General features: G+C 34.7%; 1 protein-coding gene across 2 annotated transcripts in view; it reads left to right on the forward strand.

The window, feature by feature from the left end:
- EYS (eyes shut homolog) overlaps positions 1–27,882 on the forward strand; it is a 771,550-nt gene that overhangs the window by 264,127 nt on the left and 479,541 nt on the right. For both annotated transcript variants that reach the window (XM_015859149.2, XM_032443873.1), the window contains exons 16-19: positions 18,322–18,444; positions 20,020–20,133; positions 21,372–21,485; positions 22,627–22,740. In XM_015859149.2, the coding sequence (XP_015714635.2) occupies positions 18,322–18,444; positions 20,020–20,133; positions 21,372–21,485; positions 22,627–22,740 (465 nt within the window). The remainder of the gene's footprint in view (positions 1–18,321; positions 18,445–20,019; positions 20,134–21,371; positions 21,486–22,626; positions 22,741–27,882) is intronic.

The raw sequence follows: 27,882 nt of genomic DNA on the forward strand, positions 1-27,882 counted from the left end.
GGTTGTTTTGTTTTGTTTTCTGTAAAGCTCGACTGATGTTATAGACCAGCTTCTATACATAGGACTGTAATACATTTTAATATAACAATCTCATTTAAATGTGATAATTGTATGATATCCAATTATTTATTTTTCCTTCTGCTTTCTTATTTGAGGGCCAGCTAATTATCATGTGATTGGAAAGAAGTAACTAAACTAAGAAAATGCAGGGCTTTTTCATTTGCTGTTCTTTCATAGTGCTAGGGCACTTGAATTAAACTTTGTTCCATCATGTCAAGTCAGCAATGTAGTAGTAAGAGGATCAAGCTTATTTTTAAACAGAAATATTTCTTTGTAATGAACAGAAAAAGGAAGTGGTTAAAATTATTACGTTCTTTTAAAAATTATGTGGCTTTTTTATGTTAGAGATTTAAGAATCACATACAAGCCATTTCATCTAATGTTTAAATTGCTTGAAATGTATTGAAGTGTAAAATGTAGGAATAACAATCACTGCTAGCACTGTTACTAAATCACAGCATACATCCATAAAAATAACATCAATAGATGCATAAAAAATAAGTGTTAGTAAATATAGAGGTAAGTGAATGTGTGCATTATACATGCACACACAAACAACCTCTTTTAAAATCTTGGAGTCTCCAGGGAGAATTTCAGGATGCAGAAAATCTGTTATGTCATTTTTGTTTTACTTTATTAAAATAGTTAATTGGTTAAGATTGATTGTTATATTAGGTTATTTTTACTTTTCAGATGGCAAAGACTGTGACTACATTTCATTTCTCTTTCTTTAGCACCAAAACCTAATGTCGCACCTCATTTTGTCAAAGATTAGTTTCCTTTCTGCAATCATTAACACAACAAGAAGTATGAAAGCATCTGGCTGCTCTACAGGACTGAAATACTGAGATCATGCGCATGAAAAGAATATTAAAATGATGTAAAAGGCACTAATATGAGTTCTCAGACTACATATATTTTCCAGTTATGTTTTGATCACTTGTTAGATATAGTTTTTATGAAGAGTTATTACAGCTACAATATTCAGGATGAAAATTAATGATTTAGATGCTAAAAAGGCAGTTATGCATATGTGTTCTGGATTTGAAAGAAGAAAGCAAGGCAGTTTATAAATAAAAGAAGATAAATAATGTATAACAGCTACCTATTGTGAGGTTTATTACTAGAGAAACAGAATAGCTAACAGAGACATAAGTAGCTGTTATAGTAATTTTTCCACACTTCCAGAGAGTATCTTCTGGCAGGTGGTTACTTAGATGGAGAAAAACGTTCTAGAAAGTTCTGCATGTGGTAGCTGTTTCCCTTTTAAGAAGTGAGCACAGTCATTACCTTACTGCTAACTGGGGACTGGCAAGCACCTGCTCAGCTGGTTATTGATGAGCAATTATAACTTGGTAGGAAGGAGCATAGCTGCTAGAGTGTAGGAAATGAAAGTTTTGTAAATGTATAGGAGGAGTTCTGAAACTGTGTTAAGGATTTGAGGCCTTTGTAGTGATTGCAGAAATGGTAGACTCCAGCATCAGCTGAAGCAGGACAAGTCAATCTTCATACAAATGGTGTTACCAAAGCATCATGTGGATTCTTCTCCTTCCCTGGACATACTCAAAACCTGCCTGGAAACTTTCCTATACAACATACTGTAGGAAGCCTGCTTTAGCAGGAGACATAGGCTAGGTGATCTTCAGAAGTCACTTTCATTCCGTCTACAGTTCTGTGTATCTGAATTAGACATTCTCACCCTGAAGAAAGTTTTGAGGGAACATCTACGGGGTGGGCACAGGAGGGAGGAAGATTACCACTCCCGCATGTGATAATACAAGGACTTCCAAGAGCTCAATATCAAAGTAAGATGAGGTAACGGATATGAATTGGAACACAGGAAAAATCTGATCAGATACTGTAAAAAACAAACAAAAACCCACACACTTGGACTTACTGATGGTGAGGATTTAACTTCCAGAATAAAATATTTTATCAGCGTATTACTGAATAAGGGATCTTTCCTCCATTTTAAGAATACTTTATTCCAGTTAACTGGAATTTAAGGAAATATCAATTTAAAAGATGTTGGTATGTGCAGAAGGTATTCAGAAAGGTGAGAAAGATGATCACTGAAACAGAGCAGTTGCCTTATGGTAAAGCAAGTTTGTAGAAGAAGAAGATGAGAGAAAGTGTGCCCTGGTGGCGCAGTGGTAGGAATGCCGCATTGCAACACCGGTAGGCCCGGGTTCAAATCCCCCCTGTGGCACAAGTGGTAGAAGTGCCGCTCCGCTACACAGGGGCTCGAATCCCGGGGGTTGGACTCGATGATCTCTAAGGTCCCTTCCAACCCACACGAGACTGTGATACTGTGATACTGTGAAAATTGAGAAGCTTTGAAGAAATTTGTGAAGGCAGTGGCAAAACTGAAAGCAGGTGAAGAGCTTTCAAAAAGTGCCATTTTTTTTCTAAATTTGTTACCTTAAATGTGATGTAATTAGACAATTTTAATTTTAAGGTTTGGTAATGGATTAGCCAAACGCTAAAATAAAGAGGCTTTAAGTGCACACTAATGTATGCTCTGACATCTTTAATACATCTGAATACTGAAGATTTCAAAGGGAGCAGACTACTGGAAATGACTAGGCTAATATGCTCTCACTAAATAGCCTTTCATATAAATTCTCTTAGAAGGTTTTGATCTAGATGCAAAATTACACTGATGGCACAGGATGCTTCTTATGTTCTTACAAGTTATTTTCTTGTAAGGTTTTGTAAAAGATAAAAACACCTAGTACACATCTTCTGTCTCCACTGATGCCACAAAAATGTATCATGTTTAATGGCTTTAAACTAAAAGAGGGTACATTTATACTAGATATTAGGAAGAAATTCATTACTGTGAGGGTGGTGAGACATTGGAACAAGTTGCCCAGAGAGGCTGTGGATGCCCCCTCCCTGGAAGCATTCAAGGCCAGGCTGGATGGAGCTGTGAGCAACCTGGTGTAGAGGAAGATGTTCCTGCCTATAGCAGGGGGGTGGAATTAGATGATCTTAAAAGGTCCTTTTCAACCCAAACCATTACATGATCATCCCTGCTAAAGATAACTGTATGCATAAATATATATAGATATTTTTTTTTTTTCCCCAGTGGTATTAGTGCACGATTAGCATAATCATTAAAGAAGACTGATTTTGAAACAGAAATTCCTGTCAGTTGTGGTGCTTGGGCTGTTAGATTCAATGTAAAATAAATTTTTTGTTCAGTTTAGCATGTTGAATCAAGGAAGTATAATTCTGCTTAAGAGAACTCACACAGAGAAAAACCATTAATTAAATTCTTTACTGGGAGTTTCCCTGTTCTAAAGTTTACTGTACCATGAAATAAGACTGTGCTTCCTTTCAAACCTTTCTGGCAACTGTTATTATGAAGTAAAAGTTTATTAATATTTGAAAGTTCTTTTAATTTATATTTGAAAGTTTTTACTTCTGGAAAGACTTCAGGAAAACTGTTACATCCTATGCCTGGAAAAAAAATGATGTGAATCATTGGGATAACAGCTAGGAAATAATTATGAAATTATTCATTCCTTCACACTGCTATTACACAATCATCTTTAACTTAAAAGTTGTAGTGATTATTTTTTGCTTTAATTTCAAAAGTGGCCTGATAAGGAAGTCTGTACAGGACCTGTTAGGTCATGGCTTCAATTGGTGATTGAGCACCTGGGGAAGAGATGCAGCTAGACTTTGTTCTTTTCTCTGATATTTGTGAATGTTTATGTTTATTCTTACTTTCTGGAAATTCAGAGTTGTGGGGGTTGGAAGGCAGCTCTGGAGATCATTTAGTCCAACCCCCTGTTAAAGCAGGTTCCCTGCAGTAGGCTACACAGGAAAATTCCTTTGTGTTTTTGAGAATCTTGTTATGGTTTGCAGTTACAGTTTACAGTTGTTTTGTAATAGATATATCCCTCACTTATAACATGATACTGTAGAAGGTCTGACTGTTCATTCCACTTCTATATGGAAGCTTTTACCAAATTAAAGGTCACTTATTTGTTACCATGCATATCATATTTTAGTCACAGAAAGCCTAGGAGAAAAGAAGGATTATTTTAAAGCTAGCACTAACTATGACAGTGAGTCATCTTTTATGAAGAATTGTGGAGGTTTGACATTGATGGGCAGCTAACCAACACCATGCCACCCTCTTACTCCCTTCTTCAACAGAACAGGGGAAGAAAATACAACAAGAAAAGGGCTCGTGGGTTGAGATAAGAACAGGGAGATCAATCATCAGTTATTGTCAAACGGAAAACAGACTCAGAATAAAGGACATTAATGTAATTTATTATTTAGCAGACAAGAGCACTGAGAAAAGGCATGCTAAAAACATTTCATCCACTGTCCTCTATCTCTTCCCCCAGAGTGGTGCAGAGAAGTAGGGAATGGGGGCTGCAGACTATCTCTGCTGTTCCTCTGTGGTCCCTCCAGCAGGATGCAGTCCCCAGGCTGCAGCTCCCCCAGCACAGCTCCAATGTGGCACCATGCTGCTGGGATCCAACACTGTCCCCACAGGCAGCAGCTCCTTCACTGCAGACTGCTCTCCTCAGGCTGCAGCTCTTGTCCAGGCTGCTCCTGTGGGAGTATCTGTGGGCTTTGCCCTTCAGGCTTCATCCACTGCTGCACCATAGGCTCCTCTATTACTGCATATGGAGCTCTGCCCTGTGTAGTGCCCGTGGGCCTCTCTAGGCTGTGTGGAGCTTCTGCTCTGTATCTGCAGTAACTCCTGCTCTCCTTCTGCACTGATCTCTATTCCTGTAGGGCTGCTTTTCTCACATATTTCATTCCTCTCTCCCAGCTGCAGTTGCACAGCATTTTTTTCCCTGCCTTAAATGCACTCTCCAGGCATTGCTCATGACTTGGCTCTGGCAGTGGTGCGTCCCTTTTGGAGCAGCTAGAGCTGGCTCTGTTATGACACTGAACAGTGCTGGACTGTGCTCACAGAGGTTGACCCTGCACACCCCTTCACTACCAAAACCTTGCCAGATGTACCCAATACAAAAATAAAACTTGTAAGTATTCAGAAGTGTTTGTTAAAGAAGGACTACAAAAACATAATCATGCAGTTCCATTATTTGCTTTTTCATTCTGTGGTGTAATGGTTAACTTGTCCTCTTTCCTTTGTATCACCTACCCTAACTACCATGCTGTTTAAGCATGGTACAAGTAAGTGTGTTTTATTTCAGCTTTCTAAAAAGATATATTAAACATGCTGAATAAATCATGTCCTTGTGAAACTCAGATGTTGCTGTGTGAGGGTGGTTGCTATAATTTTGTGCATGTCTCAGCAGAAATGTCAGACAAAACCAATTATGTTAATAAGACAGGATGCTGATAGGTGCTAGCCTCAAACTAAGAGACTGACAGATCAAAGGTGATAATCAGGCTAAGTAAAATTGTCTCATCTGGGGATCAAGGACAAAACCTAGAACTGCGGATGTTTACCCCATCAGAACCACCAAACCTGTTCTACAACAGGCCGGAATCCTGAAAATGAAAAAAAAACCAGTACTTATCTTTACCTTCTAAATCTTATTCCTCTTTCTCTGATACTATTTCTTTAAGTAAAAGACTATTTTAGAATTAAGAAACAACTAATTTAAAAAATTTGTATCCTCCTCCTTATAAAAAAAAACAACCACTCCTGGAGAAAGACTACAAAAACACGAGTCATTAATGGCTATTCCTCTCAAGCAAAGAATTGATTGGCTTTGTGTACAAACTGGTTTGAGGAAGTTAATTTTCTTCACAGCAGCCTCAGTGGATGTGTGCTTTAGACCTGTGACTAAAACAAGGTAAATAACACAGACTTATTTTTCCTGTTGCTGAGCACTAAAGCTAAGAACTTTTTTAGCTTCTTGTACTGCCCTGCCATTGAGAAGGTGTAGAGTGTGTAAGAAGGGGACACAGCCTGGAGAGCTGACTCCAACTGGCTAAAAAGGTATTCCATCCTGTGTGATGTTTTGTTCAGCAATAAGTCTGGGTGGATATAGTTTGTAAAAGTAGTTCTTGACTGTCTAGGTAAGGGTCTGCTGGAGCTGGGTGGTGACTGGAATGTCTTTGCACCACTTGATTTTCCACTTTTTCTTCACTCATTAACTGTCTTTATCCTTCATCACCTAGTATACTGTTTTAGTCCATCCATTTCTCAACCCATCTCAATGGACTTTTTTCTTATATATATTAATACCTTCAAAAAGTAATGCCATGGAAATAAATAAGAGGAAACTGCAAGAGAGAGAAAGAGCACGATAAAACTACTTGATAGTGCGCATGCTCAGCTACAAAACACTTTTTCAATGCAGTTGTCACCATTAGCTATGTGCTTTTGCTACTGATGAATAAGAGCCTGCATTTCTATGATTTCATGCTTGTAAAAATCTATGCAAGCGAATGTGACCTGCTGTTGCTGTTGTCTCTGCTGAAATGAATTGCCTGGCACTTCACTGTGCTTGCATCCACTGTTTGGTTTCCATAAACATTCAGCAAGCATCAGTGAGCATCACTGGGTACAGTTTTTTCTATGTGAAGAATTATACACTGTTGCTTCATGTGCACTTCTGTGTCAGATTTCCCCTCTACTGCTGTCTGTCACACAGCAACAAAACATAAAGGAGTTGTGGGAATGTTCACCCCTTACTTCTGTAACACCAACACCCACCTCTGATGCTGTGGACCAGCATTAAAATAAGAGGCATTACTATTGGAGCAGCTCTTGACTTTAGTTCAAGCCCGTTCTGCTGTAGGGAATTGCATTGAAATTGTTGCTTGCTGCTAACAAGATGAAAAGCTGTAAATGTCAAGTCAGTGGAAATGCAACATCAGTTTGTTTTACATTTTCAAAAATAACAGGTATTTCAATAATTTTGTAATGCAACATTATTTTGCTTTTTAGCCATGTAATGTGCAGGCATTTAAAATAATATGGTATATACAAGACCTGTCAATCATATTAAAAATGTACCTACTCCTCACTATTTGCATTATTTTCACTAGAAGGATAAAATGGCACTATATTCAGTTTTAAATTTTCAGATTTGAAATGGTTATACTCTTGTTTTCAGTTGTCATACACACTGTACTGTTTTATAGAAACCCTGACATATAATTCTAATTGAAAGAGAAATTTGAAAAGTTTTATTCGAACAAAATGCTTCTAAAGAAATACAGCAAGTGATTACTGCAGCGGTCATGTAATTGCACAGATGCACTGTGTTCAAAGAGTTCATTGTATTCCATAATGCAGTGGTACCTTTGCCTTCTGCTGGTTTATACTGTTCACAGAAGCAGAGTAAAATTTTAATTTTTTGAATGTAACTTTTATGATTTCTTTAAGAAGTTGATGTAGATATACGACAACAGACAAAACTCTGCAGTTTCAACATAGTTGAAATTTCGTTACATAAATCAGTCACCTTCTTTTACTCAGACTAAAATATATTTCTTTTTGTAAATCAAAAACAGATAAAACAAGACTATTATTTACGTTCCTTGCAATAGATAGAGCTTTTAACTACAGATAGTTTTCTCAATAGATGAGAAATAAAGAAAAGGATAAGGAAACTGAGGAATGCAAATCATTACATGCCAGCATTCTAGGCAGTGTGATGAAGTATAAAGTGGGGGGGAAGGAAAAATATGGAAGCTGAAGGCACTGTAATGAAAACAGGAAGTGAAAAGCTAAGAGTAAATGGGAAGTGCAACATACTTTGCAAAGTTCATAGAGAAACCTTTTTACTAGGCTTTGGTTGTAAGGGAGGCTGTGATGAAGTAAGAGAAAATATGATGGAGATGGCAAATTTTGCACTGTTGTAAAAGAAGCTGAACTTATTAGGTCTAACAGCCTTACTAAGTTACTTTCTTTAACAATTTTTTTTTCTGTGTTCTTATCTTTATCTGTATAGTGCTTTATGACAGAGATAAGTGAAAACTTCTTGCAATAGAACAAAAAAAAAATTAAAAAAAATTGCTTGGCTTCCTCCATTTTTTCCAAAAATGTGCTGTCAGTTATGTGGCTAAAAATAAAAACTCTTTTTTCCTATTGATTAGCAGCTCATTTGTAGTGTCAGTTTTATCCTACAACCCTAACAGAGGTAACCTAATTTGTAGATGTTTTTTTTCTAATAGAAACAGCATTATTTATTTCGAAGTGGATAACAAAACATTGAGTTACTGTTAACAAAAGCAGACAAAACAGTAATCTGTTAAGAAATATTTTAATGGCTTATTACCAATTTTCCAGGTGAAGAAGTATTACCATGACAGCCCTCAGCTTGAGTCTATTCATTTCCAGAACTACTGTACAAGCAGTAGCAGAATGGACTGGAAATATCTGTTCTCTAACTATTATGCCGTTGCTTTAAAGATACTATTCAAATCTTTACAGTTGTATTGCAAAATTCACAAGTTTATACTATTCTTTAAAGGATTTAGTACTCAAAAGATACCTATTTATTATTTTTTTTTTAATATATGACTGTTTTGGCATCTCTGCATTTTTATTTTTCATCATATGATACATTAATCGATATGTTGTCTTTTAAGTGTCTCTTGCTGATTTGATGCATTTATAGGGAACAGGAAGCAAGATTACCTCTGACATTAAAAAAGAAAATAATGAAAAATATCAGGAAACTAAGGTTTATTATTCAAACAGGTAAACCTGTGAATCAACTCTAGAAAGTCACTTATTTCCTTTTAACATATGGATAAACTCTGATTTTTTTCTGTGTTCATGTAATCTTTGTGGACAATGAGAATCTGATTACAGCATTTACCAGAGGAATTAGATTTGTGTGTTGTTTGTGTTGATAGCCCCAGTATAAGAAAGCTCCATTGTTTACTCCACTGAAGGTTTGTTTGATTCCTCTTCTGGAAGAGGTAAGAAAAAAAAAGTGTGACAGTGAGCTACTGACTAACATACCCTATCAATGGGGTATTCTAGTTTTCCACTGTGTGATCCTTTTATCAATAGTATGCACAGACAACATAACTATACCTTTTGTAGAAAAATAAGTAGGTCTATATGCTTGTGTGAAACAAGGTCAGAATGGGCAAAACCTTCATAATGATAGGGGGCAATGTAATCAATCAAAATTAGCTGCATGAACAACTGAATGCATGTATAAGAGTATCTGGGCTTATTTAGAGTACTGTCCTTGGTGAGAGGAAAAAAGGGATTCGGGTAAGATACTCATGGATTTGAGAAAAGGAAGAACACTCAAGGTATTTATTAGTACATTTCCTGTGAAGAAATATCTGGAGAGTATTACATGCTATAGAAAACATATAGTGGTATAGATAAGTATACATTGCTATTAAAAAAAAACAACACAATTAATTACTAGTCTCATGTTGATACCAGTGCCCTTCTAACACTGTATAATCAATGCATATTTGTTATGGGAATAGATATTTTAAAATTATTTTTAAAGATGGCACATTCCTTCAAACTTTGTATTTTCAAGTTTTCAGCTTATCTTCAAAGGCATACATTGTAGATATTAAACTTTGTTCACTGTAGCAGGGAAGAGAAAAGATCACAAAGCAACTATATTGTGGAAAAAAATGCTCAAGTTAAATTGAACACACTACGAAGTGTAAGTCTGCCTATTTGCAGTCACTGTACAGAGGCAAGTATTTCTGCCACAGAAGTCAGTTCTAAATAAATGGTGACTAGAATAATAATGAATTCCTCATTCCTCTTATGCGTTGTCAGGCATAGCTAGACAGAAGAAGGTAAACATGAGTGTTTTAGAATTCGAACACTCTGATTGAAAATACCTCCCAGAACTACCTGAGGAACTGGTCTACAGAAGAGCAATACAACACATTTCCTTAAAAGAGAACGATACCAGTAATGTGTTCATCCCACTTAGAGATTCTGTGATGATAAGGAGTGAAGCATTCATCAGTAAGCTGGAGCACTCAACCTTTCTGCTTATCATGAAAGAAACTTAGTATCTGCATGTGTGTGGTGAGGTAAGGGCATGAGTAAATCCACAATCCAGTATTTGGAGTTTATTTGTTTGTTGTTGTTTTTTGTGTCCGACTTCTTCATCTTCAAATCTTCTGATGTTTGAGTTTCAGTCTGCCTGTTGCTCTGCCCAGTCCCTGGCTCCTTTATATTTTCTCCTTCTGGTATTAGAAGTTTAAAACAAACAAACAAACAAACAAACAAATTATATAAAGTTTTTTTGTTTGTTTGTTTTTGTTTATATATATACACATCCTTTTCCAGAAAGCAGCTAAAGAACCTCATGTTTTAATCAGTATGCTTAAAATCATACTATTTGCAAAACATTTGAAGTGATAATCAAACTACAGCCTTTCTCCTGAGTTAGTAAGTTGCAATTACATCTACATGTTGCATCTTGTTAATATGTAATTGTCTACTCCAAAACTTCTGTTTCTGAAACGTAGGTATTTTGCTAAAGTCCAACACTTGTCTGAATATATTCAAATTTCAAATCAGAGATTTAAAGGTTTTGGAGTTAAGATCTGCTGTGTTGTTTGGCAGTCTTCTATCTAAACAATAAATAAATTATGGAGTGTATTTATATGGGGGAAAAAAAAGAAAAAAAGAAAAAAAAAAGTTTTTGGTCTGCTGCCACTTATTAGCAATATTAACAGTTTGGATGGTATTTCTTCCTTTCCTTTGATATTTTTATAGACTCATTTAATTCTCAATCTGTGATTTTGTTCTGTCTTTGTCCTTTCCTACTCTTCTTTAAAACAGTCTCCTTATTTAACAATTCACTGTCAAACCAAAGTAGCACTGTTTCAGTTGTAACTTTCTGTGATTATATTTGCATTATTAATAAGCTGTGAAACTTTTGTATAAATTCATTGAGCTTTTCAGCTAGTATAATCACCTGGCCAGATCCTCATCAGTCTATAGCTATTGCTTTATGTTCTTGAATCACTTACTGTTTTTTATTCAGCTCATCTGTCGCTAGAAGCAAACTTGTTGTTTGGTTTGTTTTTTATTTTTTTAGTTTTTTTTAGTTTTTTCTGGTATCCTGGTATTGTTATCTGATGAGAAATGATGGTTCATATTTGGATCTTATAGTTACAGTGTCTCATTGTTACAGCAGATAAACTGGAAAATATATGATGAACTAAAGTAATTCTTTGCTTCTTCTCTGCCCAAGATGTTGCTCTATCAAAAAATTCTAAGAAGTGGTTCAACCACAAAACTTTGTCTGCCAACATTAATATCATGGGTGTTATGGATAGCAGGCTTACGCGTTTTTATTTTTGTCTTCTTGTCTTCCTGAATTTTACTTTTAAATAAAATCTTACACATGAGTTGTGTATCAAACTTTATATTGCACTTCAGAAGCAATTCTAATTTAAATTAAGGCACTCAACTTACCTTCTGTAACAAATTTAATTTATTGCACTTCAGAGTTCTCCATTTAACTGAGTGTCAAATCACACTGTCGGGGGCAGCTCATCTTCCTATATCCTTATTCTTGACACACGAATACTGAGAGGCGAGCAGTGCCTCCAAGTTATGGCTGATGGAAGACAGGAACACTGACCACTGCTTATGCTGATAACTGAGAGGTTCATGTTAGTTGTACATATATGTATGTGTGTGTGTGTGTGTGTGTGTGTGTGTGTATGAATATATTCAGAAACATTGAGATGAGTTTTGTGCTATTACTAGGAAGTTAAAAAAGTATATTTAAATTATTACTATTGATGTTTATATCACAATTATTGCTTTTGTATTAAAACAGCTTATATAGAGAGTTTTAATTGAAATGCACAGGTGTTTATTTCTAAGAAATACATAATAAATTGTCAAATATAAGCTGTGAGAATGCACACACAGACAAATAAGAAAAATCCGTTATGTTTTTCAGGTTTTAAGGAAGCACTGTTTTGAATTATTAGTGTACGCTTTTATGGTATGATCATTCATTACATTTTAATTCTTTTCATTAGAAACATTTCCTATTCTTTAAAAATAAATAAATAAATAGCTCAATATACAATTGAGAGTTTTTGATGGTATATTACATCAAGGAGAAAGATTCCCAATAGGATGTTAGATACAGCAGATGCATCGCTGGAAGTAATAGCTGCAAAAGGAAGTACAAACAAACATTGTTAAAATGTTAAAAGCAAATAAAGAAAAACCCAACAACCACTTCAAAATATGCTGTTCCTTATAAATGTTGTTGAAACACTGACTACTGAAGCAAGGTGAAAGGGGTGATTATTTCTATAATTAAATAAAAAATATTAAATACAAGATAGAAATATTCCAGTGCCTACAAAGAGGAATAAAAAAACATAAGTTCTCCAAGAAATATGCTTCTACAAAGTAATTTTCTGAAAAAGCTTTTCAAGGACTTTTTTTTCCTTATTTTTCTCTGTAAGAGATGTGGCTCTGCCTCTGCTTTCCTATTGCTAAGGTACCATCAGTTTAATTTGGGTGAATATCATTACAGGTGCTGTAGACCAGGTGAGAATCAAGATGCTTAACCTCTTCATTTTTTGATGCAACTAAAAAATTTGTGCTGTAAGACAAATTATTAGTCTGATCCAGTGAAGTATTGATGTTTTTTACTTCTAAAAAATGCCTCTAGTGCAGAAGCTGTTAAATACTCATCTTCTGATGACTCCTTATTCTAACCAATTTTTCATTCCATCCAACTTGCAGATCTGTTATATTTGGGTAGATAATGTTCACAGTGAGAAATAATTAGTGAAAATCAGCTGCTATCCTCAAAGGCCTTGAACGACTTTCTAGGTACATAAACTTATATTTTTTCCCAGTGCTTTGGCAAGGAAGAAAAAAATAATAATAATCCTGAACTATTTATCTCTGTAAGAATCCTGAGAACTTGTTCTAAAAAACACCAAAGTAGCATCTACAGTTGTTTTGTTATGGGGAGGGGAGAGAAAAGGGGTGTGTCTGTGTAACTCAGCTTTATTTGTCTGCTGCAGTTCTGTCATTTTTCAGATTGTGTAGTTATGTTTAATTAGGTGATATGACATGATGAATTGTATAATGACACAGAAAATCAGAGCTATTACTATTAGTGAACTTCTTAGTCTTTATTTTTGTCTTACACACAAAGGAATGTATAAATGCTTGAGGCTTTGCATAGAAATTATTTGAAGTGCTAACCTAGGGAAGGGTGATGAATTACCTGTTGTTAGTAAGAAACAAGATATGTATTAAGTTCTTTACTATGAGAGTGGTGAGGTACTGGTACAGGCTGCCCAGAGAGGTTGTGGATGCCCCATCCTTAGAGGTGTTCAAGACCAAGTTGAATAGGGTGTTGGGAAACCTGGTCTAGTACTAGAAGTGGTCATCCCTGCCTGTGGCAGGGAGGTTGAAGCTTGATAATCCTTGAGGTCCCTTCCAATCCCAGCCTTTCTATAATTCTGTGGTTATGATATGATACTGTGACACACATCTTTTTCTCTGTGCGTCTTGACATTCTTCCATCTGAAGACACAAGCATTGACTTCTTTGCAGTCCTTGTGATAAAATGAATAAGTACTATTATTTTATAAGTTTTTTTTTTCCTTTCCTTCTGTCTCTGTGTCATTCTGCAATTGTAAAATAGCATTAGGTCATGTTCCAATGCACCATGTCATAAAATGATAAGATACAGTTTGACACAATCCAAGGCAGCAAGCACAGTCACAAGAAAAAACTTATTCTGCGACTTCTTATTGTAAATAAAAGAGAAACTGGAATTGCCCACTGTGGTACACTAATCAAATTTCTGTTGTAATACCTGTAAGTCTTCTTGTCATTTCTATAAGATGTAAAGAGTTCATCTCTTTTCTTAATCCTTTTTTCTCTAGGTCTAATCCATCTTTTACTGGAACGAACAAAAATGTTCCTAGAATACTAGATACTGTATTTGGCCTTTGTGTCCCTTTAACTGGGCTTGAGGAGTTTTTGAAAGAAAATAAATAAGTAAATAAATAAATAAATAAATAAATTGTAGAACAATAGTTCTCTTACATTTTCTTATTAAGTTTTATGGCTTAAGGTCCAGCTTGTCCAATGCAATAGAAACCGTCATTTAAGTCAGGCTGCTCAGAGAGGTACAGAATGCACCCATTACCCTCATTGACAGAAAGAAATTGTGGACAGGGGAGAGAATAAAGAGGAAGAGTGACAGAAAGGTCACAGATCTATAGAGAAATTTGAAGATAGTTATCAGCAGTTTATGAAGTCCCATCTTTTATAAAAGAATTTTCTACATCAGGCGTTATCCAGGGTTGCTTGTGACCTGACCCAGCCCACGCTGTGGCCACCCCAGCCAGTGTGGCAGTGTCTGCCCTGCTTAAGTGCCCCACTTGTTTAATTGTAAGTACACTCTATCTTGTTGTAGCCAATCTAAAAATTTATCTCTGAAATTCACATTAGATTGAATCTTGCCTACATGCCTGATGAAAGTTGATTTAAAAAACATTGAAGCTTAGCATAGCACAGTCATTTAAAGTACAGTGTTAAGATGTGTGACTGGCAAAAAGAAACACCATACGATTTTGAGGAGTATCCAATTCAATCTTATTTAATCTAAAAATACCGATGTGATGGGATAAAAGCTGACTTCTGGCCTAAGACATTTATTCTTTAACTTACCACTTAGATGAGAAACTCTGAAACAGTTGAAACACTTTCCCTTCAAACTTGAGTTCTATAAAATTGTAAATCTGTTGAAATAATTATTTCTTGGAATATTTATCTATTTATTCTGTAAATTGAATACTTAGTCAAGAAACTGATGTACAAACTCCCTAAATACTAATAATGAGACACTCTTACAGTATGTTTTAACTTTTTCAGATTATGTATACATAAGTACAAGTTTTGACGCGTCCCCTGAGCTAGCCTGGGAAATCAGGCTAGACCAGCTCACAGCAGGGGTGTTGGAATTAGATAATCTTCTAGGTTCCTTTCAACCACAACCTTTCTATGATTAAATGACACCTGAAATTTTCACAGGAACAGAGTACCATTTCCCAGACGGCAGTCATTGTAAGATCAGGAAACCTGGTGGTAGAAAATGGGTGGTTTTCACAAAAGTCTTCGTGGTCACAGAAGCATCATTTCTCAATCTCTTTAATTTTCGAGTATGATGTTTTTAAAACTTCTGGATAGTAGTTCTGTTATGTTACTGAAACCAAACTGAATTTCTCATTGTCTTTGCTTAGAATTGTGGATTTTGATGTCTGAGTTCCAGAAACCACATAGGCAAGAGAGATACAGCAGAGAAAATTGCATGTTACACTGTGTCTTTTATAGCAGTGAGTGGTGACTTCAACACAGTAACATGTATTTATTAGAGCAGATGATTACAACACAATACTTTCCTGTTATATTTTCTGAGGTAATGGCAGCTTTTTTTTTTTTTTTTTTTTTTTTCCTTCTGTTCTCCATTTAGAGATGATGATTTTTCCTTGTTATCATTACTTTTCTGTTTGCTTAGGCTCTTATGCACTGGGTACATTTTGCAATGTATTTTTTGCAACATGTACCATTTTTTATATATGAAAGTCTAAGAAAAAAGTATTACAGATATTAGATGACAAAAATAGTAACAATCATTTCCAATGCAAAAAATAAATAAATAAAAATTGCTTGCATGTTATTAATATCCAGAGCAAATAAGGAGAAATTAATCATCCCTTAGCGTGCAAGTATTTTTATGATAGAGAAAATCTTGTTTGGGTTTTATATTACTTTTAAAAAGTTTAACATTTGTCCTTGACAGTCTGTTTAAGTTTTTATCCACTGTAATTTTAGCAGTAACTGTATAACTATATCCCCAGAAGTAATACTTGTTCAATAGGAGTGAATGAATGCACATCAGATCCTGCTGGCCCTGACAATAACCCTTAATGTGAGGTTCCATCTAATAGCTTCAGATGTACCTGCCATCTAGAATATAAGGAGCCATGTAGTGAAATTCTCATAAATCACTGTGTGGCTGGGCTATGTCAAAATGGATCACAAGGCAGCGATCTCCCTGGAGAGTTTAAGTGTCATAGTCTGACTGGTAAAAATCTCTTTTGTCATGAAGAATTTAGTCAGAATAGTGATTTTAGATATATTTCTCAATGCTGCAACAGTACCAGTAGATTGAAAACACAGAAGTAAAAGCGTACATAAATTGTGGTTCTTATTTCAAATCTTTAGAATTGTTATGCATATTTATTTTTAGTTTCTGAAGTAAAAACTCATTGGCTTTTCTACATGGTGGCTCCACTTTGATGATGAACTCAATCACATACACAGTTATACATTTGACTGTGCATAGCAATTATGGTTATTGATAAATGTTTCAAATTTATTTCTTTATCTTAATTTTTATGCTTCACATAGTACTTCAATAAGCAGATGTTGACATCTATTTACAAAGGCAAAAATGAGATACATACTTAAATTTTTAATAACAATCAACAGGGAGGAAGATTTCGGCTGTGTGAGAACATTGCACAGCGGGTGTTTCAGATGGAGTAGAAACACAGCTTGAAGACACCTTTCTGCATCTACTGATTTTAAAACCAAAGTGACTGCATGCACAGGGCAGTTTTAATATGCATTGTCTTGTATTTATGCCTCAAAGGCTTGTTTTACAAGCCAGAATTTCTACAGCTCAGTATGTTTCAGCATTTTACCCTGATGGTCAGAAGTTGCTGTCTTACCTCATCTAACCAGATGTTCAAAACTAAAAACATTTCCAGATCAGGAGCTTTTCAGTGGTGCCCTAAGGACATGGTTTACATTTCCTTTGATTTAAAGACTATGCTAAACTAGGCTTAAGCAGAACTGAACTTTTGCATTTTTGTAGTAGTTTACTATGCTGCATCTGCACTTATTAAAATTTAATATATTAGGCTACTTTTTAGATTTTAGAGCTATTGCTGTACATGGTAGGAATACAGATCTTTTTCTTTTTTTTTTTTTTTTTTAATTTCTTGGACCAAAGTTTTTTTCTTTTTCTCATTGATGTACAGACTGTTAAGGAACTCAAGGTTAAATACTGAGCAACTTGCTGGCACACTAGACTCTTCTGGCAGTACCTGTGCTACTGAAGCAGGCATTCAATCATAAATCTTTTTGAAAATGAATGTGAAGTTTAGGTTTTTAGTTAGATTTAGTATTTGAGCTTGTAAAATGTTGGAATTAATATTTACTTTGCTGAACCAAATTTCTGGTTTAAGTCTTCAGTGGATTTTCATGGTGTAATCATTACATTATAATAAATATTATTTTTGCAAGAATGTTAAAGTCTTTAGAAACTGTTCCAGTGTTCTATTAATAAGAGGGCAGAGGACTTTACACTTCTTTTACTTTCACAGATTTTTCTTAACAATTGTTAAAACAAAAGTGTCTGAAGTTTAAAACTTGGCATTGTAATACACTGATTGGATCCTACCTCCACAAATAGTAATTGATTTCTTTTTTCTTTTTTTTTTATTGCTTTGTATCAATTAAATTGAAATTATTTAGTTAATTTGAAAATATTTTACAGTGAAACAATATTAACTTGCAACTATTGTGCTCTAAAGCAAAGATGGTGTTATCTGCGAACCATGTGATTTTCCTCCTTCAAGATAGCTAGAGACACCGATGTCATCGTCAGTGTGCCAATACCCTGAGTATAAAGTTTAGATTCATGTTTTATCTTTGAATATATTGGCAAATTGTGCATATATGACCCTCAATGTGAAACAAGGGTGCTCAGTATTTCACCAAAGTAGATTTATTATGAACTATGAGTTAATTAATTCTAAAAAAACCCAATACCAATAAGCTGCCCGAACTTGCAGAACTTGCAGTATCTGTCTTATAACAGAATGTGTTAGGACTTTTTGTTGTTGTTGTTGTTGTTGTTTTGTTTTGTTTTGTTTTGTTTTCCACTTGGTAAACATTGTGGGCTTTTTACTTAGAGTGTACAGAGTACCCTACTAAAAATGAGTACGCACTTATAAAGACTGTGCCTACCACTACTAAATTAGAAATATGAATTTGAAACTTTTTTAAAAGACAGATATTTTATCAGTTTCTCTTGTTTCGTCTTCATCTTACAGTTCTTTTGTTTAATTTAAAGCTGATTTGTGTATGATACAAGGTTTCAAAGTAACTAGAATATTTTACTCTATTCCAAGTAAGAATACAAAAGTACATAGCAACAAGTCGTGCTTGTTTTCTCAGACTAAATGTCATAATTAAATTCATATTTTTTAAATTTGTTTGTTCTTCATCAGGTTTTACTGGTCAGGTTTGTGAAGTGGATGTTGCTGCCTGCCTCTCACAGCCATGTGGGGCTTCCAGCATCTGCAAAGACGTGTCTGATGCTTATGTTTGTTTCTGTGCACCTGGTTTTATAGGTGGGTTCAATTAAAAATTATGTAACATCTAATTAAGACAGTCCTGAACCAAAGAAAATCATGACAGATACAATTTAATGGTGTTTCTGATTCAGGCAGAAGCAGTTTCTCTTTTCCAGCATATGAGTATTCAGTTGTAAAATCACTGACTACAGGGGACTACTTCCACTTCAGCAATTCTTATTTTATACTATTTTTAACAGGGTGTCTGTCTCACACAGATGTGATTGCAGATCCTGTAGCCATATGGAAGTTGGCCTTAATTTATCTGTTTGTACTTCCTGTCGCAGTAAAGCTGCAGTAATAAGAACTTGAACTGCCAACTATACCTTCAAGTTCCTAGACAGGCTTAGCTACTCATACTGAAATCTATCCCACAGGCCATTGTCATTAGGACTGGCTATGATTAGATTAAAATTAGTTTAGATATGTCATTGTGCTGTCATTATAAATCAAGATTGCAGTGTAAAAAAAAATAAACAAAGACTCTGATCATTTTGATGGCTTGGATGATGATGTAATTGAGTGCACTGGGGGTTTGCTGGGCAGCAGGTCAACTCTGCCGTCTAGGTCTATCCTATCTAAGTGTCGGGGCTTTGATTTGGCTTGTAAATCAAAACAAGTCTGATGCTTGAGTCTCTATAGTCAAGGAGGAGGCAGGCAGACAGAGGGATTGAGATCTCAAAGAGATTTGTTTAAGACCACCTTGCCTCTCAAATTGTTGCTCTACAGCCTAATGTAGGTATCCATTTAGATTAAACAACCTGTAATTTAATAACAGCAGTATTAACGTTTATAGCATAATGAAATCTTGCAGCTATTGTTTGTCTATTATTATTATAAAAACATAAAATTGTTTGATGTTACTTATTCTTCATGAGGTCTTATTTTATTCAAATGTCTGTTTGGAGTCTTATACTCACATCTACATAATATAAGATTACTATTTTAAGATTATATTTTTCTATGTTCAAAATATTAAAAACAACTCAGAAATAACATTTGGCTATTATCATCCATTTGGATACCATATGCAAAATGCAAATAAATACTTTCTGAGCTTTTTCTATCTTACAAGCCAGAAACAATGTTAGGTTTATCAATTCTAAACAACAAATCAGCATCTAAAAGCTTTCCCCCTACATGCTTAAAAATTCATAGAAGGATCTACTTTTTTGAATACTAATTAAACAAAAGTTAATGAAGATCTTTGGCTATAATGGAGACATTTCCCAATATTCCCAATTTGATATTTTGTTTAACAAACCATAGTTTCACGATGTTTCAGTAAGACTCAAACAAGTATTTCCTCCAAAGTATGATAAGATGCAAATATGAGGACATCTCTAAATGAATCTATAAATTGCCACTGTGTCTTTGGTCAGCACTGTATATTAAATATACACTTCACCTTTGATTTTAATCAGTAAATAAATTCACTGAGGGTATTTTTTGGATCATTGGTAAAAGCACCATGTATCTTGCCTCAGTTATTTCATTTTGTTGTTCCTATTGCAACCGGCAACTCACATTTGGCATATTCTGAATGAAGTGATTCCTTCACTTTTTTTCCAGGTAATAACTGTGAGATTGAGGTGGATGAGTGTCTTAGTGACCCTTGTCACAGTGGAGCTACTTGCACTGATCATCTGAATGGCTTCAGTTGCATCTGTCAGGATGGATTTCAAGGTATTAAAAAGCCGTAGAAGTATAACTTCATAAATCTATTTGAGTTTTACACAGAATTTTTTTTAGTAAGTCAGCTGGGACAGCTATATACTTATAATAGTCCAAGCAAGTAAATTCAGTATGAGTCCATCTTATCTAAAGTCATCTACTTTCTTTTTATGACTGTATGAAAATGGGTGTTTTCTGCTGGCTGGCTACTATGCTGATGAAAATCAGGTAGCTTCAATGAGATTTTGCAAATAGTTTATGCTGTTTTCTGTAAACTTTGTAAACTGCTGACAGGATATAGAATAGAATCAGACAAAAACAAACAAACAAACAAAAAAAAAACAACTGGAAGAGGTTTTGTTCTTGGCATATTTGTATAATTCACATGAGAAATGTAATCGACTCTGATAAATGAATGCAGTGCTATGTGCAGTTAAGCCTTACTTTGAGTTCAGATTAGGAATTTAAAGTGCATCCATTTTCTTTCTAGTGCTTTATTAAAAATAAATAAATAAATAAATAAATAATCAGAGATTTTTAATCACTGAAATACAAAGTACTGTGCAATTCAAATATCACATGGTAATCTACTATATCGGTACTATTCATGATATGCAAAATAACTAAAGCCTGATTTTAAGTTTGTTTTTTTTTTTAAATAAAAGCTTTTCAAACTTACCAAACCTTGTAATTTGCTGTTATTTTTTACTCATTCATCAAATGATAAAAACAAGCAAACAAACAAACAAAAAACCCCCAACAGTTAACTTACAAAGTCTATCACTAATATTTCTGTACTGTGAGAAGCTACATGGTTGTGTTAGCTATAGTCTAGACTGGAATAAATAGTGCTTTTTGTAGGATTTCATTTTTCATTTGGCATAAGTGCATCTGCTGTAATTATATATGGAAGATTTCTTCTCATGTGTTGCAATGCAGTCTTTTCTTATTGCAATGTAATTTATTTTCTTTTATACTGAACTCATAATAGCTTATAAGTTATAATAGGAAAATTCTATGATTTCAACTCTAAGAATCTATTCAATGACTGCAAAGATTGATTTTTATCTTCTTGGAAAATTAATAAATAGCTTTAATAATAACATTCACAACATATTGTCATAAATACTCTAAATATATTAAAAAAAAAAGTTGTCCATTTTATTTTAATGAGTTATATTCTATTAAAATAAATGTTTGTACACAAATATGCACTACACAGTAACTTCTCCATTTGACCATATTTATAGGCACAACTTGTGAAACAAATATAAACGAATGTCACTCTTCTCCATGTCTTCATAATGCAACATGTGCAGACCTTGTTGGTGGCTATGAATGTGTCTGTCTACCTGGCTTTACCGGTGAGTCCTATTAGTAGTAATCCATGTTTTTTATGAAGAGGTAGTCTACAAAGCATGAATTAAGATATCATTTACTGATTTACTTTTGTTTCCTTCTCATTTCTCCTTATCTGTCTTGATCTAATGTTTCATTTTTATCCTAGCAGACTGAAACACTTAATTTCATTTGTAAACAAAACTGCACAATTACAATCATATTGAATCATAGGATGGTTTGGTTCGGAAGGGACCTTTAAGATAACTGAACGATCATCAACCCCTGCTATTGGCAAGGACACCTCGCACTAGAGCAGGTTGCTCAAAGGCCCATACAACCTGTTCTTGAAAGCTTCCAGGGAGGGGGCATCCACAGCCTTACTGGGCAATCTGTTCCAGTGCCTCACCACCCTCACAGTAAAGAATTTTTTCTTAATACCTACTCTAAATCTAGCATTTAAAACCATTTCCCCTTGTCCTGTGTCTATATAAAAAGTCTCTCCCCAGCATTTATGTAGGCCCCCTTCAGGTACTAGAAGGCCATTATAAGGTCCCCCTGGAGACTTCTCTTCTGCAGTCTGAAGTGCACCAGTTGTCTCAGCCTGTTTCTATTAGGGAGGTGCTCCAGCCACCTGTTGATCTATCCAGCCCTCCTCTGGTCCCACTCCAACAGCTCCATGTCCTTCTTGTGCTGGGGGAACTGGCCACAGACCTCACAAGAGCAATGTAGAGGGGCACACTGCCATGACCTTTCAAATATGATGAATAGTGGTTTGGTAACTTCACCTGCCAGTTCCCTCAGAACCCATAGATAGATCTTATTAAATCCCACGGACTTGTGCACCTCCACGTTCTTTAGATGGTCTTGAACCCAGTCTTCACTTACAGCAGGCAGATCTTCTATGTCCAAGTTCTTACCTTTGCTAGATAATTTAGTCTGCATTCCAGGAAGATTTCTTACCACTCAACAGCACAGAAATAAGTTCTTATGAATTTATGGCAATAAGAATTAAATGGATGCTAAAATTAGTATTGAAGGATCTTTGTTTGGCTGATTTTTATCACATTCTTCTCAAAAGCTGCTTGAAATTCTTGTGGTGCAAATGCATTCTAAACTGGAACCTGATTGTCTTACTAAACATTCACCTATTTTGTCTTTTCAAAGGTGCAAGATGTGAAACAGATATAGACGAGTGTGCTTCATCTCCCTGTAAGAATGGAGCCACCTGCATTGACCAACCGGGTAATTACTTCTGCCAATGTATGGCTCCATTTAAAGGTAATGAACACCAAGGGAGAAGGGAAAGCAAACGTAATTAACTTTAGAAAACATTTCTGTCGATTGTCTAAACTCATTTCACTCTTCCTACAGCATTATTAGTCTTTCATTTTCTCAAGCAAGAATCTTAAAGTGACCAGTCAGTTGTGCCCTAAGCTGCAAGCAATATGAAGTAAATTTTTTATATATATCTACTTGATCTATTTATTTATCAAAATGGATACTATGAAATCAGTTTGCTAACAAAACAAGATTATTTACAGAATGAGTGGATATGCTCAATGACCAGCTGTAACCATTTTGTTCTAAATACTGTTCACTCTAATTTGGTTTATAGCATTTTCTAAATTATGTTTCCATTCCCAGAAAACAATTTATAGTTCTCTTGGAATCTAGAAATTATGTGTGGTTATTTCTGTTGATGCTTTTAAGGAAAATACATTTAAAATCTAAGTTTTATTGTGATCTTTACCATTGAAATGTTGTGGGGTTAATTTTAAACATTTGGTCCTACAATTTGAGACAACAAATTGTTCAGTGTTCTTGTGCAAATCTAGTTTAAGTGATAATTTCCCTTAAAGATGCTTGTTGATTTATATATTAAATATAAACACATTTTCCTCCTGCCGCTCAATATGATTATACATACTTAGGATTCCAGAATAATCATTAAAAGACAATTTTCTTTCTATGTTGAGACAGCAGGGTTTTTCCCCTTTGGGGAAGATGGCTGCACTGAACTCATCATTCATGAGAAAAAAGGAGCTCTAATGTTCTTATTATTTTAGTTAATGGTCAAAATCTAGTTTATCATTTTTATCGGTTTTAATTTATGTTCTGCTGAATAGAATCTAGTAAGATAACAAGTAAATGAGTAGCACAGTTTCAGAATTTCCTCTGCACTGGAAAAAGAGAAATAATTTCCAGCACATGATTATAAATATTGGTCTCCTAAGAACTTGTTTCACAAGCAGTCAGATTTTCAGGAGACTTTAGTACTCATTTAGATGTTTAAATAAATTACTAAAATTTCAGAAAGTCAGCATTTCCTTAGTCATCCTTCAAGAAGCTAGCAATTTCTATTGCTCTCAGAGGTAAGGTTAAGCCCCTCTGGAAAGATTCAAAAATGGTACTTGAGATCCTCTGAAATCATAACGCTTTTGGTATAGAATGCTTAAAATCTTGTTCTAAGAATTAAATAAAGGATTTTGGGGACTTCTGAGTTCTTTACAGGCTAACTCAGTATTGTTTCAAATCTAATTCTGAAACTGATACTACCAAGGTTCATGATGGTATAAATAAAACTCAAAAGCAAGGTTCAGATGAGCACACTATCTCAGTCTTTCAACATCTTTTTACTTAGTATTAGATGGATGTGAATACAATCTTTAACAGATTCACAGGAAGCCAAGATAAATAATGAAGTTAAACTATATTTTCAAATTATGTGGAAGTACTCTGGTTATTGTAGCAAATAGCTTTATGTACACTTAATTACAGATTACAGAATTATTTCACTGAGTAAGTTAAGACATAACAGAAGTAATATAGGAATATCTGTTTTCTGTTTTGGTTTTGAATATTTTCATAGAAGTTCTTGCTTAGTGAAAAGCACGCATACAATGTTATGAATGCCACCATTTCTTGGAAAAAAAAGCTTGAAGTTGTATATCCCTAATATGTTGTAATGGTTTGATTCTTCAGTCACGCAATCTGACTCACAGGGTATGCATCACTACAGAAAGGAAAAAAAAAAAAAAAAAAAAAAAAAAGTAGAACATGTTTATTTTATTTTTTACAGATTATTTTAATTACAGAATTCAGAGCATGATTTGGACATTCAGGTGTACTCATAAAGAAGGTAGTCTTTTAGAGTAACCTAGAAGTGGATTAGTGGATTTAAGTTAGAGATACTAGTTTGCATACGTTTTTCAGATTGACTGTCTCTTTGGTTAGCCAGGTAAATCTGATTTGTTTATTGTGACAAGAAGGCTTCAACAAGATAGTTTCCTTTTTTTCCCTCTTATTAAAATCTTTTTTTTCCTTCTTCTTTCTTTTCATTTTCTCTTCTTTGAAGTGCAAGCTCAGCTGCTTCTCTTTTTTTTTTTTTTTTTTGTTTCACAGACTTTTTGATACCTTGAATATGTGCTTTTACATTTTATATTCTGATAAATCTTATATTCATCCCAAGTGACTATGATAATTCATTAAAAAAAATAATAAAAATTTTATTATCTATTTTTTTCCTTGCATTTTTCTTGTGTACTTTTATAAAGCATGGGTAGTTCTACTGTGACAAAATATTTTAGCTCATCCACTCTTTTATCTGAATACTGGAATACATTTAAGTCACAATGATACTTGAGCAGTAGTACATATCTGGATTTTCCTTCAAATGTCAAATGTCTGATGGTCTTGGCTGTGTAAATTAACTCTACAAGCCAGATGTGTGTGTGATGTTTTCCTGTGGGCACAAACTTTTTTGGAAAACCCGATTTCCATAGCAAAATCAACACTGGAGAAGTATTTCTTCTGTCATGGTTGCTGTAATTCTGACACTGACAAAACAAATACATATTTACATATTTGTTTGCTATCTCTGCCACAAATATCATGTGTGCCTGCAAATATGTTCTACTTAGATAATTAGTCTGATACTCCAACTTTTTATGTCCAGTTCTTTGTTTCTTTCACTGACTTGCATGGTACAAATTACTATTATACTTCACTTAAACACTGGATGGCTATTTACCACCTTGCCACTTGTACTGTTTTATAATGTCCTTTTCATACAGAGATTTAACAGAAGTATGTATATATTATAGTTGCTTCTTCTGGGTTCTAATGTATTAGTACTTGAGAATATTTTGGACATGTTCCTTCTCCCACATATTTTATATTGTATCCAAGATACGGCAATTATACTCTTCTAGATGGGACATATTTTTCAAAGCATCGTCTGAATTTTAGCTATTCAGAAACAAAGGAACTGGATCAGCTGACTTTCTGTAGTTTTCCCTATTCTTGGAACTGGGATCTGGGTACAGGACAAGTCAAAGAACCTAACGTCAGCAATAGGAGACAGACAGCTTGGAACTATATTTAGCTACAGTTTTGCCCAATAAATTATCAGTGATAGTCTTTCACAGTAATTTATGTTAAAAAGGCCTCTCAGTCCTCTTATGAACATAATTCCATTATAGAATCGAAGCATTTCTTTAATAGAATCACAGTTATTGTGGAATTGATATTAAGTGCTGCAGAAGAGAGTGTGTGAGAAATATATTGTGAGGCTATATCTCGTTTAGGGGTACTAACAGTTTCATGGAAGGTAGAATAAAAACTCCATTGTCTCTGAAAGGAAATACTGTCCTGCTCCGTTAAAAATTCACATATAATTCAAGAATAGTGCAATTAGTAAATTATGTAGCACTCAAGGCTATGCTTTATCTATATATAAGATACATAGTTGAACAAGTTGAGAATTTTATTAGGAAATCAACAAGCTCCTTCTTTTTCCACAACACAGAAAAAGACACTTAACTATTTTATGCTAGGAAGCTAATTTTTTTTTCTAAACCACCATATCTTATGGTCCCTTGCTGGTCTCTATTATCATTTAGCAAAGTACCTTTCTTGTCTTAAGCTATTTATTTTGTTTCAAGAATGAAACATATCCATTATACATTTCTGCCTGTGCCAGCAAAATCAGAATCATCTTTTTGGATTTCTGCAGTTTTATTTGCTTTCGTGATTTTCAAGTCTTCAAGTATCTTAAAGCCTGAAGATCACATTTGTTTATAGATTTTAGATTAGTCTTGCTCAACTATGTGAAGGAAAGGGGCTCATAGATATCCAAGCAGAAGTGACCCTTAAGCGCTGTGCTGCTAAACAGTGTTTTACTTGCTGCTTTTTGATAAAATAGGCCAGTGAAGCAGTAAATCTCTCATTCTTACGTTGAGGAGTTGATCTGGTATTACATATTTACTTTTAAGGTACTTCTATGTGCTTCATACTAGTCATTAGCTGTTTCTTTCATATATAGATGTATTGGTGCCCTGGGTGCTTTTCTTGTTCTATAGGAGCCATGCAGTGTATTCAGACATCCTTTGAACAACTAGGGTCACAGACTTATTGAGCTCAGCCCTACCAAAAAGGTCTAGGGAGTTCTGGTGGATGGCAAGCTGGACATGAGACAGTGTGCCTTCACAGCCCAGAAAACCAACTGTATTGTGGGCTGCATTGAAGAAATGGTGGTCGGCAGGTTAAGGGAGGTGATCCTGCCCTTCTACTCTGCGTTGGTGAGTCCTTACCTAGAGTACTGCTTCCAGATGTGGAGTCCTCAGTACAGGAGAGACCTGTACATGGACCTGTTAAATGAGGCTGCATTATTCATACTCAGGACTTAAAGCTAAGAACAGATTTTACAGTTGCACATCAAAATTGCAAATTTCCATTTTCTACACTGGGATTTACTACTTTACCATCATTTCTGTTACCCACGTGTTAATCCTGTTTACTGCTATTTGCAACAAAATCTCAGCAAGGAATTAAAAATAAAAATGACTCTTTTGGGTCAAGATTGTATATTTGATATGTGATAGCTCTTCAGTAGTAGACATGAGTATTTTCTTTTCCTTAAAAACAAAGAAAGAAGCTCTTTATTAACATCGTTTTAATAATGAGAGAAAAGAAAAGTATCCTCTGATCCAAATGATTGCATGACTCATTTAAAAAATGCACTGTATTTAGTTGGTCTAAATGCTACTAATAGGTATGACCTTTTAAATCAAACATATGTAATTGTGGAGGAAAATTGAAATTCAGTTCTGAGGAAATGTGTACTTATTTGTTGCAGTCTTAATGACACATGTCTCCAAATGTGTTGCAATTAAGATTAAAGCAAAAATGGTAATTAGCCATTAAACATGTTGCAGAAGAAAGTAAACTAGTGAGAAAGGCAACTCAGCAGAAAAAAAAAATGCTTAAGTCTGTTGAAAAGCACGACTAATAATGGAGTTTTCAGCACAGGACACTCTATTATGGGAGCAGCTAATTACAAAAGAGATAATAAGTAAGAAATGTAAGTGCTCATGAAGGCAAAGGACTAAAGTAGATATAATGGAGCAATTAGTTTTTCAG

This window comes from Coturnix japonica, chromosome 3 (assembly GCF_001577835.2).
Source record: "Coturnix japonica isolate 7356 chromosome 3, Coturnix japonica 2.1, whole genome shotgun sequence".
Lineage (NCBI taxonomy): Eukaryota > Metazoa > Chordata > Aves > Galliformes > Phasianidae > Coturnix > Coturnix japonica.